We start from the raw sequence: 23,543 nt of genomic DNA, 5'->3' as shown, positions 1-23,543 counted from the left end.
AAAAAACCAAGATCGGGTCTCACTTAAGTTTAGAAATCTGCTTGATGGAAAGGCCAAAAGTGTCTATTAATCACAATGTCATCAAGGAAGAAACTGAATCAAAAACTAGTCAATTAAAACCATGGAATGAAACTCAACATTCATATTCTAATAATAGAGACGCTCAAATATCCCTCCCCTACTCTTGTAGAGAACTTTTATGTATTTCTATTTTAGTTTGTATCATAGTTATCTGTATGCACATCTCATTTCCCATTACCAAGACTGTAATTAAAGACTCTATTAGGGCAGGAACCATACCTTATGTACAAAGTAGAGAATAGGAATAACAATGCCTCACTAGGGTGAATAGCAAAAAAGATGCCTTCTTTATGATAAATTTAGTTCAAGGACTGAGTGGGGATGGGAAGACACAACCATGGCTTTAAAGGGCCATGGGGATCCCAGGTCTTCCAGAGACACTCGACTAAGGAGAAATTATAGCTTTCAATTTCAGACAATTATTTTTGTTTACCAAGCACTGAATTCAGTTGTCCCCACAGACTCAAGGTAGAGGTTTTGTCAGGATCCTCTTCCCCCAATTCCAAATTTTGTCACCAAGTGGCCGGCCCACCCTGCTCTAGCTTAAATTAGGGTACCAGTTATTTGTTCATATGCATATTCCTCTGTGCCTAGTTCAGCATATCATATACAGTAAGCTCTTGGTATTTGCTGATCAAAAAACAAATAGATAATGATTTTCTATAGTTGGAGAAACTCTTACCTCCTGTAGTCAAAATTTTAATGACAAAAAGAGAAGATAAAATGTATTGGAAAAATCACTTAAAAGTTTTGCATCATAATTATATCATATTGAAATGCTAAATAGATAGGCTTTTATTAAGCATAAATGGATTAAAAGTAAACTTAAAGGCACAAGGAAGTTATATTTACAAACATGACCTTTTCAATTCATCATTACAATTCTTTATTTGGAATTGAATCCAGTCTATACAAGATATTTACAAGACATGAAAATGGAAGGGGGGAAAGCACAAAATACAATTGAGGTATAAGCTAAGAGCACAGTATGTCATGTATCAATAAATAGAATTCAAAATTTGTAAACTAGGTGCCCAGATAGATGCATCTTGGTTTTACTAAAACCATATAAAATATTGTTTAATTTCATGTGAGGTAGAGGACAGCTTGTGCCATGTAATATAACCACAGCAACTTTTACCTTCAAACTGTACGTCATCGGCAAAGTCAGTATAAATCGTTGAATGCACTGATCATAATTCCAAAGTTTTCCTTTTCTCTTTTGCTACAGTTTCAGAACAGATGTTTCACTTGTTTTCAAAGATTATCAGAAATACCTTGGTGTAAATGACTATTGTAGATAAACACTTACTTCTAACTTCATGAATTAAAACAAATATGTATATGCATATAATATATGTGTGTAAACACATATATTAAACACACACACACATATATATATACACATACACACACACAGAAATATATGTGTATATATTATTGACAGACTGTAAAACCCCATAGGCAACCCAAAGGCAGCAAATTCTTTTAGACACAACTTTTATGTTGACTAGAACTATTTTAAGTACAATGTGCTTTCCTTATTTTCAAGTGAGGTATCTATATTGAAGAAAAATATTTGAGCTATTTCTTTTCTATTAAACTAATCTTCGGTGTTATTTCTGTTTTCTTGGACTTAATGGAAAAATCTGTCCATATTGTAAATTTGAGCATTTTCTACCTCAGTAATCCTGTATACGTTTTAAGTTCTAAAGGATTTAAGAAACATTACAAAATGTATTTATTGTTGTTCCAAATTTGATAGTTTTTATCCTCCCCCCGAAACCCCAAATCCCTAAAAAAAAGCTGACTCTCCTTTTAATTTAGATGCAATAAATAAATATATCAAATATAAAATACTCAAATATACGTTTTTTCTCATAATGGAGATGCTTGAGTGTCTCTTACTACAAATACAATGAAAACTTCTTTAAGCTTTAAAAAGTTTACTCAGTCCCACAACTTTTATAATAACAGTTGAGAAGACCTTGTCAGTCTGAGCACAGAACTGGATGTACTCTAAAAGTATAGTAGTCCATTAGGAAAATGAAAACATGCTCAAATGTTCAGTCATGTGGATCACATGGCTCAAGGGTGAGGAAAATGAACCCCCCCCCCCCCCCCAGCATTTTTTGTGAAGAATCAAAACAAGCTCTGTGAGTGAGAAGGGAATTTGAGAAGGCTGATCAAAAAATGACTTCAGCACCAGATTTGCAATTCTAGAGAAATTTCCTATTTCAGGGGACCTAATCATTGCTTCTCACAAAGTGAAACCAAGGATTTACATAAGCATGAATGGGTTGTTTCTCAGAATTTCAAAATTGGGTGGACAGCCAGCAGATTTTGTTATGGCTCCCCCTTCACTACATTGCCTTCTTCAGTAATTGCGTTATGATCATTTAATATATACAAATGATTGATATCTAGGTTAATATAGTAAATGTTATAAAGTTAGCTCAAGAAGTGGAAAAACATAGTCATTTCCCTCAAAACTTGAGTGCTTTACAAAAATTAAAGCATGACTTCATCGATAACATTTTTATCAAAATTTTTTCGAGTGATACATGGCTGTGCTTAAGAATCCAAGAGGTCTGAGTACCTTCAAGGATATAGGAATTTGCTACTTGGTTTTCAGAAATTGTTCAATTTCTCATAGAGACACAGTCCCTCAAAAAATTAAGCAAATTATTGCCCAGTAAAGAAACTAATGTCATATGCTACTACTCCCTCCCCCCCCAAAAAATTTTTTTTGTTGTTGTTCTCAAGTAGCCTTTTTCTCATTGGGTATTTTTTAATGTGGCTCTAAATTTTTTTTTCTAATACACTAATATTGAGAGGGGAAAATAGCTGCCTCCTAAACAACAGCACATAAACTATTGCCCAAACTTTCTACCAATAACTGACATGGAAACTGTTCATGTTGAGATCAAATTTATGTTGATACTGCTTTTTTTTTTTTAAGTCAAAGTATTCTATAAATGTTTATTCAAAATTTCTGAATGTATTCAAGTTATACAGAGTATATAATGTCATCTCAACTCTTGGAAATCATTGGAAGAGCTCAGTGTAGAAGTATATAAACATATATATTATTTACAATTAAAAAAAAAAACTTTGTAATGAATTCAGACTGAGACATGACATATTACTGTATCACCTGTATAAAATTAAAAAGCCTATGTAGAATGTGGGAAATGTATCATATGAAAGACTTGAAATAAATATTTCTTTGCTCACTGTTAAATTAAAAGATAATTTTAAAGGAGCTGAAAATTTTAGAAGTTAAAGAAATTTACAAAGATTAAGTAACTTTTTACTGGATTTTATGTTGACAATTAACTGAGCCTACCATTTATAATAACTGGGAGGAAAAATTTTTTGGAGTAAATTTGAAGAAAAGGAAGTCTTCCCCATCTACTGAAGACGGGAAGAATAACCATGTGATTATCTAGTAATTTACAAGCATTATTCAACAACTAGAATCAAGATCATAAACACCTCAGTGCTTTTCTCTCTAAACTGGGCAGGGCTAGTTCTGTGTTTACAAATGTTAACTTAGTAAAACTCAAATGAATGCACGAAACCACATCTTATTTGTTTAAATTGATTCTTTGTTCATTTGGGGAGGTACAAATTATTTTAGGGCACATAAATACCATTTATAGTGAATCACAAAATTAATTCTTTAAAATAATGAACAGGCGGCTTAAACGTTTTGCATCGCTACAAAGTGCCTAACTTGCATCCATCCTAAAGTAGGATTTGGTAATCTGTATACAAAAAAAAAAAAAAAAAAAAAAAAAAAAATCCAACCATATATCTATATCTGTAAGTGGTCTGAACTAATAGTTATCAAACAGTACCTTATGAGAGACTATCAAAAGCTTAGAAAGCATGGAAAAATATTTCCAATGAATGGTGGTTTCAGTGTACATCATGAAAAAAGATGAATGCTACTATTTTAGCTCTTTTAAATAAATGGATAATTCATGTAAAATCTGACATTAAAGAATGACAGACCTATCTGTGCAAAAAAAAAAAAAAGTGCAAGAGTTTACTTTCCCACGTGGAATTCCTGTCTTGCTTCTGAAAATTGTATGCAAATCAGCAGATATCTGGATTTTCCCATGCATTAATTTATGGTGCATTAGTATCTAATGGCTGCAAATTCCTGATTTTTAACATTAAAGAGCTAAATGAACGTGGTCCATTTGCAGAGATTTTGGTAAGATTTACCTTGACATTTACATATACAAAAATTCTAAGTGACTTTCAAAGTACTTCATATTTTACAACTCAAAGAAAAACAAACCCACAATTATAAACATCAGTCTGATCCCTACCTACATATAAAAACTGTACAGGAGAGAAGCTAATGGATACCAAAGCAGCTGATCTACATTAATGATAACACAACTGGGTTCCCTCCCTCCCACATTCCCAAGAATTAATATTTTCATGTCACTCTTAGGACAAATAATTCAGGGATTCTAAAGAGTAAGTCGCAATTATTACTTTAAGTTCAATGTACTGTTACTGCCTGGAAAAAAAAAATAGCCTCGCATAAGCACATTTAAACAAGATAAAGAAAACCAATCCCCCACCAAGTCAGCCATTCCTTTTCGCAATGCGCAATGAATTCCTCCACCAATGTTCATGGAAATTCCTTCCACAGTCAGGAGAGAATCAGGAATTAATGTTCTTTATGGAGTTCTTCATGAATTCACAACAGCAACTTACCAAGAAAATGGTATCCATTTTAACACTCAGAAAAGATGGAGCTTGGACGCCTCCCACGATTCAATATCGAAGTAAGAAGACACCAAAAATATTGCAGAAAGTGATTCCAAAAGCAAGTGTGAAACATGGGTAACAATAAAAACGGACCACAGGGTATGTCCTGTCATACAATGCTGCTTTAGAAAGGTACACAACAGTCGTTTGCATTAGAAATAGAGGCAGACACCTATTTAAAAATATATAGTTTCAGTGTTACTAGTTGTTTAAGATTTTTAAAAACACTAGTACAAAGAAACAGATTTTCATTCATTTGGAAAATCTTAAAATTTGAATCTCTATCATCTCTTCACTTTCCCTGTAAACTCCCAATGAAGAGAATGCCTCCTTGCTCTTCACGCAGGCCAGTCGCTCCCAGGTGAAGCACAAAGGCCCACTGGGGGAGCAAGCACAGGGAGCTCTCCTCGCCGATCTCTACTCTTTCGCAGTCTTGGCAGATTTTACAATCTGATGCTTTAATTCCTTTATCATCATCTCCAGCTTCTGTCTGGCTTCTCGCTCCTGCCTGAGTTCGTCCTGAAGCTCTTGTCTGTCTGCCTCGGCATGATCCAATCTCTGGCGCAGCTCAGCCAACTGCATATTCAAAAAGATTTAATTCAGTTTTTTTACAAATGCGTTGCTCCACATAATGACGAACCAATAGTTAAAGAGTCACTGAATTCATCTGACATGGAAATATCCTATCAATACACATTCCCCCAACATCATTATTTGACTAAATGAAAACCCACAGAGTCAGGGCAGTTAGCTCCATCCTAAAAACAACTGGCCCGAAAATGTCCTGGTGGACTTCAGTTATAATGTGTCCCCAGAGTGGCCTTTATCAGAGTAACCTTGGGTGGAGTAACTTTCTATTTGATATCTGATATTTGATTTCTGACAAAGAAATGGGACTCTGCAAAACAACCAAACAAAACCAAACAAAAGAATTAAGTGGTTAGAATCTAGCAGTACTGGAGAGACTCAGTTGATTCAGGGATATTCCTCATTAAGCACTGCCGAGGTGCCATATATTGTCTTCCAATTATGAAAGCCAGGGAAAGGGAAAATGCAATGCGGAACCCACACTGACATCACTGTAGGCTGTTGTAGCTTTTAATTTATCAGCGTATAATATGTGGCCTTCAGAATCTAGGCCCAGGGCCTGAGGAAGGGATTATTTACACAGCTCAGACCAAGGAAAAAGTGTCTAATACTCAGGAGTTCTCAGCCCAGCCCAGCTAAAAACTGGCAGTTTCTGGGGTCAAGTAACAAGGCTCAAACTCAGACCCAGAATCCCCACCAGGAAAGAAGCTGTGCTGAGAACGAGCGAAGAATAAAGTGTGTGCTGGGAGCGGGGAGGAGGGAGAGGGGGGAGAGGTAATGCTTTAGGCTACTTTTCACATCAGAGGAAAAGGCACTTCTGCTATTGAAGCCCAAAGCGTCCAAGAAAGCATTCAGTTGGTAGAACTTCAAGGGTCAAACAGGGTGAGAAGAGACCAGCTACTTCTGAAGGGAGGCAGGGTCTAGTTTTCCGGGTAGAGACTCCAGGGAAAGAAATACCAAGGCAGCAAAATCTCTCTCTGGCTAATGATTGTGCATGTGTGCCTACGTGTGGAGAATTTCTTTCCCATACTTCTCATTTGTCTCCCATTGGATTCCATGATAATTTATATTTTTGTAAAAACTACATTTTAGATAAAAATATGCTAAAGAACTGTTGGAATGGTTTAATTATAATACTCCTATATCCTGATTTGGGGGAAAAGGAGCCAATTATTCTAAATATAGTCATCTTAGTTCTATGACTCACATTTTCAGTACTTTAAGCAAGTGATTAAAAGGGGAAACAAAAATGATGAACCTCATAAATCTAAATGATGCTCTCAGTCTATACTGAAATAATAGATTGTTTGTTTGTGTGTGTGTGTGTGTGTGTGTGTGTAGCACTATTATGGTAAATACTATACCTTCTCTAAGAAAGCAGAGGAAAAAAATGGCTTTAACATATACTGGTACCCATTATTCTTTTTTTTAATTTTTTTTTATTTAATAGCCTTTTATTTACAGGTTATATGCATGGGTAACTTTACAGCATTAACAATTGCCAAACCTCTTGTTCCAATTTTTCACCTCTTACCCCCTACCCCCTCCCCCAGATGGCAGGATGACCAGTAGATGTTTAATATATTAAAATTTAAATTAGATATACAATAAGTACACATGACCAAACCGTTATTTTGCTGTACAAAAAGAATCAGAATCTGAAATATTGGTACCCATTATTCTACACCATTATTTTTTAACTTTCTAGCCCAAACTACCAGTTTCTTCTCCCTTCCTTCCCCACCCCCAATTTATTCTACACTCCTGCCCAAACTTACCTTCCCCAAAACAGGCCCCATTTTCCTTCCTCCACACTTTCAGCTCATGGTTTTCCCTCTACTCCAAAATATTCCTTTCTCTACCTGACCACCATTTCCACCTGTGAGCTTTATTTCTATGACTTTCAAGGCTTCATTCACAGGCTGCCTCTTATGGGAAATCATGTCTGGATGTCCATGGCCCACAGTAAATGGGACCTTCTCCCCTGCTGATCTCATAGCCTTTCATCCTTACCTGAGCAGCATATTCAGCCTCCTTGTCTTTCTCTAACGTTGAGTCGCAGGTACACTTTTGCTTCATCACTTGCTCCAATTTCTTCTCCAAGTCCCTCTGTTCAATGTAGAATTCTTCCATCCTCTGGGCATGCTCAGTCTGTAGAGACTCCAGCTCTTTTTGTAAATTCTGTTGTTCCTCGGTGAGTTCCTTCATGGCTTTTGAACTGCTCAGCATTTCCACTTCCTACAAAACAAATAGTCAGAAATAAAGTCTCACTTTACTTCTTTCCAGTTAAAATTTTCAATTCAAAAACCAGAAACATTCAGCCATTAGTACCAGCGAGGGTATATAAACATAGGGTTATTGTATTTTTATAAACTTCTGCCTAAATTGGCATTTTCACTGACAAATTTCTAAATGTTTATAATTCTAAGAGCTTCAAATAAAACTGGAATCATCTATGTATGATTTACAATAGGTTCTAGATAGCATTCACTTGACTTTTCGTGTTCACAAAGCAAATATAGCACAAAAAAATAATTTTTTTTCACTAAATAGATAATTGTTTGAACTGCAGCCTTACCATTTGAAGCTGTTGCTTTTTCTGTAAAATAGAATTCAATTTCTCTTGTTTTTTCACATAGGTTCTCATAACTTCCTCCATGATTTTACTCTTATCGTCCTCACAGCTGATATCCTTGATGATCGATGGCCATATAGTTGGGGCCTCTTGGCCTGTTTCCACCTTGCTGGTTTCTGAGTCTATGATACAAACCTTGGGCTCCAATTTCCTTTTGTTTGTAGAAGAGGTTGACACAGATGGATCTTGAAAGGAAAAAAAAAAAACACTAATGAAATAATTGAAAATCATCTTGCTTAAAATGTGGATATTAGAGTTAATACATGTAGCTAAAGAATAAAATGCAATTAAATGCAAAAATTACATAAAAGCATTACTTATTATTTAAATATTTTGAACATATAAATATGACTTAAAAAAAAACATTTTTTAAAGAGGGGGCAATGGACATAACAGCATATATTGTAGATATTTTCATTCAAGCATGGTCAAATCAAAATACTTGAGTTATCTTGAAAATTCCTTGGTGAAAAACTGATAATATATGAATGTGCTCACCCAGATGGTTACTAAGTTCTTGACCAGATTTGAGATCCATCTTCTCTTGTTCCTCGAGAGAAAGCTCTGGGTAAGAAGCAACTTTTCGTGATTTGCTGCTGGCGTAAGATTTCTCAGGCTGCCCTGGTGAAGCCTTGTTTCCTTCTGCCATTTTGGCCCCTGCTTTTGTGGCCTCTTTACATGGCGACACAGCTGAAGTAAGCGACACATTTGGAGCAACCACTTTATCACACATATACAGGTAGTAGCTGAGAACACAATGAGAAAAAAATCATGTTTCATTTTTAAATCTACAAGTAATGAAATCAACAATTTTTCAGTTTTTTATTCACAATGTCTACAAATCACAAGCTAAAGAATAAAAGTCAACAAACTCTTCATAAAGAGATGAGAGATGGCCCTAAATCAAGGTAAGGTAATCAAATTATCCCTCAAAGGGGCCCTTGTCACTACACAAGGAACATGGCAGTCCAGACACATCTTCTGCACCCTTTTTGCAAGAATTGAGGTAGGAAAGTCATTCCCTTCAATCCCCTAAAAAAGTGGAGCTGAGCCCAGAAAGGCTCACATATACTGGGCAGCACTGAGAAAACCAGCCTGTCCCAGGCCAGAGAAGACACTCCTGGCTACTTGTGAGGTCTATTTTTACCCCCGGAATGCTCCAGGGCTTCCACATGTACTCCTGGGAGGCTGCTGGCTAGTTCAGCATCGTGCCTCCCCACGGTGCCATCTTCTTGGGCTTCTGGCAGCACCAGGGACTAAGTGGAATCTGACCTCCATCCATCTACTAGCAAGTCCATAAGAACAAACACACTCACAGGGGGGCACAGCCCAATATACACGGTTGTCTTTGAGTTGATACTACAAAATGATCTTCCCTAAATAGGCATAATAACATAATTAGGTTTATAAACAATTAAAAACTCATACAAAAAGGATAGCCAATGGGCAAGCCCGAGGTGGGCACGAGGAGGCTGTAATGTTGGGCTGGGTATGTAGCAGAACCTAGGGCTAACTGGCAGAGAGCACAGCAAGGTGGTGAGCTCCACCACCGGAGGGGAGCAGGAGGCCCTATGCTGATGAGATCACAGGGCAAATGAGTTAGGGCAGTACTTAGTGAGACTGAGTGCTGACCCAGCGATATTTTGCAGGCTAATTAATTAACAGGCTTATAGAATTAATGAACATGAAAATACCAAATTATAATTACAAATGACATATCAAATTAACAGCATTAAATTACAGAACAAAGGAACTTTGTCACTGTGACATTAAAGAGGCAGTTTACAAAAGCCGCTCAGTGCAGTAAATGCAACCCCAATTATCTTTCGCCTCATCCCTTGGAGTCATGGTCCTCTAATCACCCTCTTTTCTTAGCTCTCCTTTTCTTTTAATCACCTCTCTGACTCACTGGCCCAAGTACTCTCCAACCTGGCTAAGGACCAGCAGGCTTAACCCAACCTCCAAAGGCCTCCTTACAACTCCACTCTGCTCTCCACAGGCCTCAAAATAAGCTCATCTTATTACACGTGTTCAACATATATTGGATTACTTGCCATCTGGGAGAAGGGGTGGAGGGAAGGGAGGGAAAAAATTTGGAACACAAGGTTTTGCAGAGGTGAATGTTGAAAATTATCCATGCAAATGTTTTGAAAATAAAAAGCTTAATAATTTTTTTTTTTAAATAAGCTTGTCTTTCTTCCCTAAACTTCTTCTGCCTGTTCCTGGCCTCCCTCACCAGCCGGCTTCCCAAGTTCAAAAAAGTCTTGTCTCCACTCTCCTGCTCTTCCAGACCAGGTTTTACATTGACGTTAGTCTCCTCATCTGTGGAGAGCCAGGCATTTCTCCTCAGTGGCTCCCTCTCGCCTGCTGACCATAGCACTGATGGCCTTTCTGCCATGACCGGGTGCCACCTTCTCTTGAAAGTCATCTTTCAGACTATCTTCTCCAACAGTCTGCCTTAGCTGAACTACAATCATACACTGCGTAGCCTCCCTCCATCTCTTTCTACACCCCTTTTCCCTGTTTGGAATGTACCTACTCAATCTCAAGCCTCTTTTTTATAACTTAGAACCAAACTCAGATGTCACCTCCTCTGGGGATCACAATCCATGATCCTCACAAACAACAATGACCTTTCTTTCCTCCACCAGATTATATAAATATATATATGTGTGTGTGTGTGTGTGTGTGTGCGCGCACGCGCATATATATATATATATATGTATATATATATATATATATATATATATATACATATATATATATATATCTTATATAAATCGTCTTATATAAACTTTATATCTCTCAGAGGGAAACATTTATACACAGTAGGCACTTTTAAAATGTCTAATGAATTTGTTTGGGCAAGAGAGTGGCTCTCTCCATTTCTAGACTTAGTGAATACACAATACCCAAGAGAAAAACTGAGCAACAAGAAAAAATGAAGTTACAAATCTTGGATGTTCTCAGTGAAAAGATGAAAAAATTTTATGAAGATCTGAAGCTTCTAGAATTGCATATGTTTAACCCATAGTTGCTTTCTAGGGAAGGGGAGAGAGAAGGAGAGAGAAAATTTTGGAACACAAAAGTTTTGCAAAGGTGAATGTTGAAAACAATTTTTGTATGTATTTGGAAAAATAAAAAGCTATTATTAAAAAAAGAAAGAAAGAAAGAAAGCTTCTACATTTTAAAGTAATCACTTAAAAGGCAATCTTAGAGGAAGGCAATTCACATATTTCTAAAGAAGACTCACTTAGGAAAAAAAGGCCATACCAGCGTACTCTTTCTTTAGAATCGCAGATATTTCTAAGGGATTCAATGGAACTGAAAATTAAAATACCCATTTATTTTTGCAAGCTTTCCTGTACCTCTAGGCTAATTTACTGCAGAACAGGATTGTTAGAACTTTATTTTACTAACAAGCACAAACCAAAATATATGTCTACCCAAAATGTTCTTTTCCAAAAAGGTCAATTTTGGATTTTCAAAATCAACCTTTGTATAACTGAAGAAAGAAGATAAAATAAAAAGATGGCTGCTTACCTGGGATGGATGAATGGAGGAGGTTGAGAAACAGAATCACCTTCCTGCTTTATAACTGGATACCATGATGGCAATTCCAGCCCTGGGGGTGTATCTGCCTGCAAAAGAGGGAAACAATATTCATCTTTAATATCCATCTTCTAATATATAGGTTCTTCCTAAAAGTCTTATCACAGAATGAAAAATCTATGCAATAACATAGCTTCACCCAGCACACAAATATAACTATTTATAAGTTAAGATTTTTTTTCAACTTACAGAATTCATGAATAATCCAAATTACATTTTAAAGTAGTTACCCTAAACTTACAAAATTCCAATTGTTTTTGTGCCTCCAATTGCCAGCAGCTGCAGCACTCCCCTACCAAAGTGCAAGTGCTCAATTCTAACAAATTAATCAATGCTCCACACTATTTAGACAGAGGGCAAAAGCAGGACTATTTTGTTCATTTGAGATAATAGCACCCACTATAAGAGGCCCTCCATCATCAGAGAAGTTCCTCCCTTCACACAGCTGGGACAGACAGATAAGCAAACTTTTATTTGGGTGCTAAGCAGCACCCAAAGGTGCTAGGAAGGGGGAAAGAAGCAAAGAAAAAAGCTTTTTTCCTTGTTTTGGTTGGCTGTGGGAGTGGGAGTTGGAAGAGAAGATTCCCTTTACAAACTTCATATTTCTCTATTATTATTATCTATTACTATTATCTTTAAAGGGGAAAAAGTAGGTAAATATGATGGAATAAGAGAAAAATAACAAAGAGAAGAAAACTGATGGGACAGAAAGGTAAATTCAATGGGATGAGAGCAACAGGAAGAATTAGTTTTTAAAGTAGGACAAGACAGGGGAGAGGAAAATTATCTGGAGTCCATCCCATTTGCCAACCACATAATACCAGGGAGAATGGCAACCACAGACTAATAGAACTAGAAAGGATGCCAAGAGATTTATCTGATCCCTCTAGACCAGAACATGTTGAGTCTCTTCCTATGACTCTCCAGGAACAGAAATCCCCCAGGCTCCCCCAGGAAGGCCCAGTTTCAATGCTTTAACACTCACAGTCCCAAAGCTTTTCTTTCTAGCCAACCCAAAACCCCTCAGCTTGGACTTGTTTTCCTCCTGCTTGGTTCTCCCAAGATAAAAAAACCTTACTATATTTAATCACAGCAAATCACCCTCCATTTGTCTATTTGTTTCTAGGCTGAACAACTTCATTAAAACTTTTTTTTTTCCTGAGAATCAATTTTTCTTTATTTAATCATTTAGGTTGCTCCCTTTTGAGACTCTTTCCAATTTTCTTCAATTTTTTTTTAATTGTTTCAAAACTGGTCAAAAAACTCTGAAAGCCAAAAGCAAAAAATAAAAATTCTGGTTAATATCTCTAACTCATGAAACAGTTTTAAGTGAATTTTAAGGACTTACAGATAAAAATTATTATCAGAACTTCTTCCTGTTCTCCCCGCCCCCTCCCCCAAACAATCTCCCTTCCAGGAAAATCTGGATCCAGCCTTTCTTACAATATGATCACCACATATCACATGAGAACAAAATGGTAGATTGGAATGTGACTAGTGTCCTAGGGCATTTTTCCATCACATGCAGGGATCTTACTGCCCATTCCACATCTCATGGCAAAACTTGGGAGCTACCCCTGCCCTTCATCCATGTCTCCCCTTCCTATCTCCTTCAGCCTCCTCTATCAGCAGATGTCCTGGATTCCCACTTTGCTGAGAAGAGACAAGTCTGGTACTGAAAGCTCCCACCTCTTATCTCGACATTCCCCAGCTTCTCCTCTCCCTCATCACCATCCTGGCCTTTACTTTTTTCTCTAACAGAAGGTGTTCTTTGTTGCCAAGTGCTTTCAATCCTAGACTCCCATTTCCTCCTTGAGTGAACTCTGAACATCATTTCCACCCACCCCATCTTCCCTCTTCCTATTTCCTGGTTCTTTCCCTGCCACCCATAAACATTCGCTAGTCTGAGCCATCCTTGTAAAAACCCTCACTGGCCCCTGCAATGCTGTCAGACCATCATCCTAGATCTCTCTTCGTTCACTCTCAGCTTTTAGAACATCTACATTCTTTGTCTCCCTGCTTACTCACTTTTAAAACCTCACAGTTCTGACCCCACATAATACTAAAACGGTTCTCTCTCAAGCCACTGCCTCAGTTTCCTTGGCAGACCTGGCTTTAACACCTCAGGTCCCTTTGCCGAGTCATCATCAACTTGGTTTTGATACTTCCCCATTCTCCCTCTCCCCCAAGACTCTGTCCTAGTGCTTCTACCCTTCTCTCTTGATCTCATCACTTCTCATGGGATCTAGAATTCTCATTTCTTTGATCTATATATCTAGCCTTAATCTTTTCTGAACTCATGTTCTCTATGGTTTGCTGACTTCTACACTTGGATGTTCCACAGATATCTCAAACCTAAAATGTCCAGAATAGAAAACTTGTATTTCTAAAAAGATCTGACCTCCCCGGTCACTATTGTTCATAGCATTTGAGTTTTCTTTCTCCTTCCATGCCCCCAGTATTCAATCAATTGCCAATTCTGTTGGTTCTCCTATCTGTTCTTTCTAATCATGTGGCCACTGTATTTCCAGCACCCATTCCCCTCCCCTAAAATCTCCCTTTTCTGGCCCACCTGTCCTCCTGCCAAAGTAATCTTTCTACAACACAGGTCTGGCCCTGCTCAAAACCTCTGGTGACACTCCACTCTCTATTATGGGCCAACTAGGCCAAAATCCTCATGAAGCCTGTTCTAGACTACCCTTCCTTTCTCGGGTATCAATTTTTTGCCCCTTCCTCATTTTCATTTATCACACCGACTTATGCACAACTTGTATCCCACTGGCAAAATGTCAGCAACTTGGGAAGAGCAGGTAGGTGGCACAAGGGCCTGAAGTCCCAAAGACTTAACTTCAAATCAACTTCAGACACCAACTGACTGTGTGACTTTGGGCAAGCTCCTTAACCTTGTTTGCTTCCATTTCCTCATCTGTAAAAGGAGCTGGAGAAGAAAATGGCAAATCACTCCAGTATCTTTGCCAAGAAAACCCCAGACAGAGTTATGGGGAATCAGACACGACTGAACAGCAACCACAAAAGTTCCATGAGAGCAAGAGCTATTTTGTTATTGCCTTCATATATCCTTTGTACTCATAAGCACTTAACATCTGATGAATTGAACAAGATAGAAATGAAGTCAAGTTCTAGGGATAGTGAATCTATTGTCTATATCTCCTTTCCTTCAGTAAATTTTTAAAAAGAAAATTAAAAACCTCTCATTTGTTCAACAGATACCCAAGTTACAAATTATAAATGACAGAAAGACAAGGATCAGGAAGAGCAAGGGTTGCCAAGTGCCCATCTGTCCTAAGCACCGATTCCCCACCTGGGATGTTCTACCATCCCCAAGTGGATTTCTGTGCATTCCCAGCCATTGTGTAATATAAAGATTGGTTACAGCAGATAAATAATAGTTTAAATCTGGATTATACAGAAGGGCTTCTAAATTAATTAACTCCTTGGCAAATCAGTGAACTCTGAAACTAATCAAGAAGTCTTCACATCCTACACCTGTAAAAAGAAAGATGGCAAGAAAGATTCTAGGTTCCTTTTGTGGGTTCTCCAAAGTCACTTTCCATGCCTGGAGTCACAATGAGGTGACCATTACAACTCTTACTTTTTCAGCAAGTGAAAGAAATCAGCTGTGTGGAACCACTGGATCACTAAAGCATTAAGAAAGCCCTGCACTAATTAGAGTCCATGTTTCTACATCCTACAATCATTTAATGAATGTTAAGTGCTTACTATGATACAAAAAAGAGGTAAAGGACAGTCCCTGTTCTCAAAGAGCTTCTAATCTAATAGAGAAAACAAAATGTAAACACACATATGCAAAGCAAACTATAGACACAATAAATAGGAAATAATTAACAGAAAGTATGAAAAATAAGAAGGGCTAGAAAAGCTTGGATATAAAAGGTAAAATTTAAAGCAAGTTAGAGAAGTCAGTAATCAGCAAAGAACAGTAATGGAAAATACCAAGAAAAGGAGGTAAGGTATAAGGAGACTAGAAAAGTAAGAGGGAACTAGGTTATAATGGGCTTTGAACATCAAACAGTGCATTTGATCCTAGAGGCAATGGGGAGCAACTAGGATTTATTGAGAGGGGAAATGACGTGGTCAGAGTTGTGATTTAGGAAAATCACTTTGGTGACTGGAAGATAGTCTGGAGTGGGGAGAGACTTGAGACAGGCAGACTCCCCCAGCAGCTACTACATTAATTTAATTGTGAGGTGAGGGCCTGCACCAAAGTGGGGCAGCACTGTTAGAGAAGAGAAGTGGGCAAATTTGAGACCTGCTACAAAGGTGAAATCGAGAGACCTTAACAAAACAACCTACATAGTAAGGAATCCAGGATGACTCCTGGGTTGTGAACCTGAGAGATTGGGAGGATGGTGTTCCCTTGACAATAACAGGAAAGGTAGGAGGGAGCAGCATTTCATCATCCCACATGAAATTGATTTTGTTTTGCTACAGAGCTTCATTTAGACAGTGTTTCAAACGCACATAAAAATCATTTGATATTAGTCTGTCATATATTGTTATTTTATAACCTTTGAAAAGTATCTTATTTGTATCACTGTATCATTTATCTATTGGGGAATGGCTCCTGGTTTTATAAATTTGAATCAGTTCTTTATATATCTTGGATATAAGACCTTTATCAGAGAAATTTGTTGCAAATATTTTCCTTAGTTATCTGTCGTCGTCTTAGTTTTTACGACAGCAAATTCATCAATGCAAAACCTTTTTAATATAACCAAAGTTTTATCTTGTATGATCCTCTGTAACAGAGGATGTAACATCATTGGGTATGCAAGTGTTAGCTGTGGGAGAAATAGTTTTTTTTTAAAGTTTGAAGTGCTATTTAATATGTAAAGAGTTGAAAGATAATACCGTTACAAATGGAAATGACTATAGCACATTTTTATAAATAATTTGCATAGTAACAATTTATGGCTTTTCCCAATCCCTCTTAATTCTGTTGCCTTCCCTCTGCTGATAATCTCCCATTTTTGTTTATTGTTTAATGTTCAGTTGTTTGCATTTTGTCTGCCACTAGACTGATATTCTGACTGTCTTTACCTTTCTATCCCCAGCACTTAATATAGAGCTGCCAACTAGTAAGAATTTAACAGAATTTTGTTGACTTGAAATTCCTTCCACACAAATAAAATTAGATCTAAACAACTGGAAGAATATCAAGTGCTCATGGATAGGCAGAGCAAATATAATAAAAATGACAATTCTACCTAAATTAAACTACTTATTTAGTACTGCCAAGGAATTGCAGAGCTAGAAAAAGTAATAACAAAATTCATTAAGACCAAAAGGCCAAGAATTTCAAAAGAATTAAAATTTTTAAAATGCCAAAGAAGGTCGCCTAACTATATCAGACTTAAAACTATATATATTATAAAACAGCAGTCATCAAAAGCACGTGGTACTGACTAAAAAACAGAATAGTTGATCAGTGGAATAGGTTAGGTTCACAAGACACAACAGTCAATGACTATAGTAATCTACTATTTGACAAACCAAAAGACCACAGCTCCTGAAATAAGAACTCTTTATTTGACCAAAATTGCTGAAGAAAAAATGGAAAACAATATGGAAGAAACTAGCTATTGACCAGCACCTAATACCCTATACCACGATAAGGTTGAAATGGGTTCGTGATTAGACATAAAGGGTGATACTATAAGTAAATTAAGAGAACAAAGGAATAGCTTACCTCTCAGATTTGTGGGGAGGGGAAAGGAATTTTTAGTCAAAGAAGAACAAGAGAACATTATAAAATACGAAATGGATTATTTTGATTATATTAAATTAAAAAGGTTTTATACAAACAAAACCAATGTAGCCAAGATTAGAAAGGAAGCAGAAAACTGGGCAAAAAAAATGTTTACATCCAAGAATTCTGCTAAAGGCTTCATTTCTAAAATAGAGAGCAAACTGACTCCAATTTATAAGAATATAAGCCATTCTCCAAATGATAAATGGTCAAAGGATATGAACAGATAATTTTCAGATGAAGAAATTAAAACCATTTCTAGTCATATGAAAAAATCACTATTAATTAGAGATGCAAATTAAGACAACTCTTAGATTAGCTAAGATGACAGGAAAAGAAATAATAAATGTTGGAAGAGATGTGGGAAAACTGGAACACTAATACATTGTGGGTGGAGTTGTGAACTGATCTAACCATTCTGGAGAACAAGATGGAATTATACCCAAAGGGTTTTCATATCTTTTGCTCCAGCAGTGTCTCTACTGGGTCTGTATCCTAAAGAGATCATTAAAAAAGGGAAGAGGACCCACATGTGCAAAAATGGTTTGGGGCATTCCTTTTTGTAGTGGCAAGGAACTGGAAAGTGAGTGGATGTTCATCAGTTGGAGAATGGCTGAATAAGTTATGGCATATGAATGTTATAGAATATTTTATAATGTTTTATAAGAAACAATTAGCAGGATGATTTAAAAAGAAGCCTAGAGAGACTTAGATGAACTGATACTAAGTGAAATTAGTAGGACCAAAAGAACATTGTACACAGCAACAACAAGATTATACAATGATCACCTATGATAGACTTGGCTCTTTTCAACAATGAGATGATTCAGGCCAATTCCAATAAATTTATGATGAACAGAGGCATCTTCATTCAGAGAAAGGCCTGTGGGGCTGAATATGAATCTCAGCATATATTTTCATCCTTTCTGTTGTTGTTTACTTGCTTTTTTCCTCAATTTTTTCTATTTTTGATCCGATTTTTCATGTACAACATGATAAATGTGGAAATGTGTATAGAAGAATTACACATATTTAATATATATTGGATCACTTGCTGTCTAGGAGAGAGGAATAGGAGGAAGGGAAGGTGAAAAATTTGGAACACAAGATTTTGCAAGGATGAATGTTGAAAACTATTTTTGCATGTATTTTGAAAATAAAAAGCCACTATTAAAAAAAAAAAGAAAGAAACATAGTGATAGATCTGGAATCTCAATCAAGTCTTCAGCCCAGAAAACCCCCAAACTCTGCCACAAATCTCTTCCAACATCTAATTTTTAAGTTCAAGACCTCCAGATTTATTTTCTGCATGTGGTTTATTTCCTTTTATTCCACATATGCAAGTGTTATTTACTTGCACAATTCTTTACCTACTCAATTCTATGAAAAAGATAATTCACTATTAGATTTTGTGTATGTCTGAAAATAAGTCTTCATACACCAACATCAGCCTTAGACTTCTTCCCACCCACCCCTCTAGTTTGTATCTTTCAAGTCTTGCCTCCTAAAGGAACTACAGAGAAATTTCTAGAATTACTGGGAGACTGCTGTACCAAATGAATTATACAAAGGATGGGGAGAAAAATACATGAGTGAGTGTAATAAAATGATTGAGGTTAATTTCACTAAGTACGGCTACAGTAAACAAAACCCAACAATAAATTATCCTAACTGCATGTTAGAAACAATTGAAGAAATACAGACTAAGCAATGAACCATTCACAGATGCAGAGTGGAATCTCTTATTCCTTCTGTATTTGTGTCAACTGACAAATTAGGACTTCAAAAAGGAACAAAATGATTCTGCTGCACAGCAGTGAGGCAGCTACAAAACAGGAATAAAAATGAGCTTAAGCAACAGTTATCTGGCCTCATGCCTTTCAACGGGGTAACAAGTTCTATATTTCATGTATTTAGCCACAAAACACACCCTGCTGGTTAACCAAAACAAAACAAAACAAAACAAAACAAAAAAATCAAGGTAGAGTCTTGCAATTATCAATCCCAAACAGTGTGATGTTCATCATTCTATCTTCATCAGCCTCATGGTGGCTCTCCTGCCTCCTGCACTGAAACTAAGACCCATTCTGGAGGGCCCCCAGAAAACTAGCCGGGCCCCAGTCAAAGGAGAAAGACTGTGAAGGAGATGATAAAGACTTCTGGACTTTATCCCTGACTATTCTCGTGGCGATTATTCTGCTGAAAACAAGGCTGGTCCCGAGACCTCCAGAAAGCTAACCAGAACATTATAATTTGGCTACATGCACAGCATGCACAAGCTAAATTTCAGATAGCTCAACACTTTTTTTTAAAAAATCTCTTTAAATGATTAAACTGTATAAAATTTCTTTAAATGGAAGAAAATGTTAGCTGGCTTAAGTACGATTTATCTGAAATTGTTGATTTAAAAGCTCTATTAAAAGTCCTAAGCAGTACATGAACTGATGCAAAGTGAAGAGAGCAGAACCAGAAGAACATTGTCTACTGTAACACCAATATTTGTATGCAGAAGAAATATAAATGATTTAGATTCTTCTCAGAAATCCAATGATCCAAGACAATCAATCCATAAGGACTTATGATGAAAAATCCACCTATATATAGGGAATGAACTTATGAAGTTTGAATATAGATTAAAGCATACTATTTTTCACTTTTTCTATGTATTTTTAAATACTTTTCTTTCAAACATGACTAATACAAAACAGGTTTTGCATAACTGCACATGAATAGCCTATATTAAATTGCTTACTATATTAAATTGATTAAGGAGAATGGAAGAGTGGGAGAAAATTTAGAACTCAAAGTTTGTTTTAAATGGATGCTTATATATTTCTACCATGTTTAACATATACTGGACTACCTGCTATCTAAGGGAGGGCATGGGGAAGGGAGGAAAAATTGGAACACAAGGTTTTGCAAGGGCTAATGTTGAAGAATTATAATCTTAATATAATCTTAGAAAAATTAGTGCTATAATGTCTAAATGACTGAAAATATAGTATTTAATATTAAAAATCAGACAAGATAACACTAAAGAAAGATTAAAATTAAATCCCTGATTGCCAAATCTGTAAGACTAATAACCACTAAGAGTGGAGAGACATATGAATAGAATGTATTTATTACTTTATCCAAAATGTTCAACAGAATAATAGCCTCACAAATAAGTGAATCATCTGTCAATATCCCTCTCACACATGTGAAACCTAAGTCTACATTTCTAAATGCCTGTTACATGAGGAAAATTAAAATCTTACTATTCACTCCTGATGTGATATTGGTTGTTAATAATTCCAAACATGCCAGGACCTGCTGACCCACATAGTTAATTAGTACAACTTTAGGCACAGAGTGAACATACCTGTTTAGCAATTTTTCCTATTTGTAGTAGCAAGAAATTCTAGTGCTCAGTATAATTTCAATAGACTACAAAAGGCACACTAATATTTAAAAAAAAAAAAAATCACACAGAAAAAAAAAACCTAAACACCTTAGTATATTAGATTTCCTCCAGCTCTCACCAAGTTATAAATGAGCAATTCAACAGCTAAAAGAGATGTGTTACAAGGTGGCAAGTAACTAGAAAACATATGATATGAACTTTGTATACAAGATTTTTAAAAATAGCTCAACTTTCATGTTTACTCCCCCCTCCTAAGACAAGTGATGGTCTGAAGGTGAAGAATAAAAATACATACTGGGCATGGCCAATCTGTGAGTTTGATTATGCTCCTTTTTACAAGAAAAAAATTTTTTTTTTACTGAGAGGGATAAAAATAAGGGAGGGGGAGTTCATAATATTATTATTGTTGTTACAAGATAAAGAAGGCCATTTAGACTTTTTTTAATGTAAAGAAGAGAACAGGAGGTTAAAAGCAGATACAGGCAAGTAGGCTAGCTTTGAAAGTAACATGCTGAACTTATTTTATACTTTTTAAAAAACAGGTTGTACATAAGAGATTCATGATTCCTTATATAATCCTCTTTTATGTTCTTCTTTGTGTATAGAAATGTTCTCGTTTTTTGGTGTTTGTTAAATTCAGGATTTTTTTTTAATAAATAAAATGAAGAGCTCAAATTAAATGATTCCGATACCCCTTCTGGCATTTTTTGAAAATAAAAATTAAATTTACAAAAAATTTTAGCTTTATTTATAATCACATGCCAATCATTAATTTTAACAGATTTAATTTTTTTTTTAAATGACAAATGTGATCCAATCCCTTTTGCAAGCTTCTATCTAGCTTTCAATTATTAGTGCTTTTCTTTGTCATCTAACTGAATGAATGTGTTTTCGTAGGCTGGAAAGGCACAGGTACAAAGCGTTTTATAATAAACATGTATCTCTTGCTTTAAATTATCTACAAGAAAAAAGTGCAAAACATCTACTCAATGACGTTCCTGTACATCAAGATTCTTAGAATAAAATCCTTACAACAGTGGGTTCTCTGCCCCTCCCCCTTTTTTCTAAGACTCTAAGCAGTAGAAAATTGTTCCGGAATTCGGTGGTGCTCAATCCTGAGAGGGACGTGGCTTCACTGCTATGGAGTTAGGAAAATTCTCTTCGCCAATGCAGGTGAGTCTTAGACAGTCAGTTGCCTCAGAGAAGTGACTCTCCTGGGTCACGTGGCCAGGATGTCTCTGGGCTGGGACTTAATCCCAGGCCTTCCTGGCCTTCCAAGCAGTTCTCTCTTCATTATTCCACATTCCTTAAATGCACAGGCTGCTAGGAAACCTTTCTCACAGCGCTGGTCTGTCATCGACATAACATAAACTGAGCCCTTGTGACACATGACAAAAAAGGGATTGCACTGTTTCTCAGAGACAAGCTTTGACTTCTGTGTCCCCAGGAAACCTTGGCCCAGCTTTGTGGCTCCTAAGACTTTCTCCGAACCTCTGGGCCAGGTCTACCCTTCCCCCCCCCCCCCCAACCTTGGATTGTATTTATCTCTGCACAGATGCCATCGCCCATAAGAATGGGAGCTTCCCGATGTTTCTCCCTCGCACTTAGCACTATCTTCACACATAGGTGAGAAATTAAATTCACAATCTCAACTAAAAAAAATGCATTTTTCCCAAAAAAAGATTACAGTTCATACCAAAAAAGACAAGACAGACAAGGAAAGACGAAAAGAAAAAAAAGGTGCCAAAAATAACCATACTTCATACTTGGGATAATTATTACACATTGTCACAAATGACATACATTTATAATTCAGTAAAGTCATGATTGGGAGGCAGTAACTACCATTTAGACTTTCCATATGACCAAAGTTTTTAGATAGATAAAGCGTTTAATTTAGATAAATCAAAGCATTTTGAAAATACTATAAATACTTTCCTCTTTTGGATTCCAGCAATCTCACTAATCACAGCAGGGATATCACAGGATTTTGAGGTTAAAAGGGACAATAAAATCTATTCCATTTTACAAATGAAAACATGGACCCAGACTAGTCAAGTGACTCAGAAATGCAAAACTTCAGAGCAATTAAACCAGAAAGTCTAAGTAACCTAGTCATTCAGAAGGAGATGTAAACAAAATATCAGAAGGTAAACAAAGACAGGAGGGAGAGGGCAGAAAGAGAACCAGTGTGAAATCCCACGGATCATTAAGAAAAGGTCATGAAGCAGGTATGTTGCTCTCAAGGTCACTGAGCACTTGAAGATGTTTCTTCCACCTTCCACCACACTATCTCCACTTCCCTCGGGTGAGTTTCAGCACTTTGCTGTAGGTAATGAACAGTGAGGAAACAACAGCTTGAACTCTCAACCAGAAAGAAGGGCTTCCGACCCATTTTGGCCTCCCCAAGCACCCAAATTCAGGTGGTGCTTCTCCCCAATCCACTGCTGGTTTAGTAGGAGTTTTCTTTACATACAGATATTTTTATGATTTCTCTTCCTCGCTTATAATCATAGCAATAGCCACAGACAAATATTAGAACCAGCTCTTTGCTAACAAAGTAGTTCCAAAGTTATCCAAGCAAGATCGCCATCTTTTACCTGAAACAAATACTCACCTTTTTATCTCTTCCCCTC

General features: G+C 36.6%; 1 protein-coding gene across 4 annotated transcripts in view; it reads right to left on the bottom strand.

Moving 5' to 3' along the window:
• Positions 1 to 860: 860 nt before the first annotated feature.
• The window catches only part of SKIL (SKI like proto-oncogene), a 33,422-nt gene continuing 10,739 nt past the window's right edge, over positions 861 to 23,543 (bottom strand). For 3 of the 4 annotated variants that reach the window (XM_031957648.1, XM_031957647.1, XM_031957649.1), the window contains 5 exons: positions 11,642 to 11,739; positions 8,597 to 8,844; positions 8,042 to 8,283; positions 7,477 to 7,701; positions 5,293 to 5,451 (listed from right to left, as the gene is read on the bottom strand). In XM_031957648.1, coding sequence (XP_031813508.1) covers positions 5,293 to 5,451; positions 7,477 to 7,701; positions 8,042 to 8,283; positions 8,597 to 8,844; positions 11,642 to 11,739 — 972 coding nt within the window. Of the gene's footprint in view, positions 5,452 to 7,476; positions 7,702 to 8,041; positions 8,284 to 8,596; positions 8,845 to 11,641; positions 11,740 to 23,543 lie in introns of all 4 variants that reach the window. The other variant, XM_031957646.1, reaches the window with a different exon arrangement.

The sequence above is a fragment of the Sarcophilus harrisii genome, chromosome 3, assembly GCF_902635505.1.
Source record: "Sarcophilus harrisii chromosome 3, mSarHar1.11, whole genome shotgun sequence".
Lineage (NCBI taxonomy): Eukaryota > Metazoa > Chordata > Mammalia > Dasyuromorphia > Dasyuridae > Sarcophilus > Sarcophilus harrisii.
Note: the sequence above shows the minus strand (reverse complement) of the source record. Positions and strands in the feature narration are given on the sequence as shown.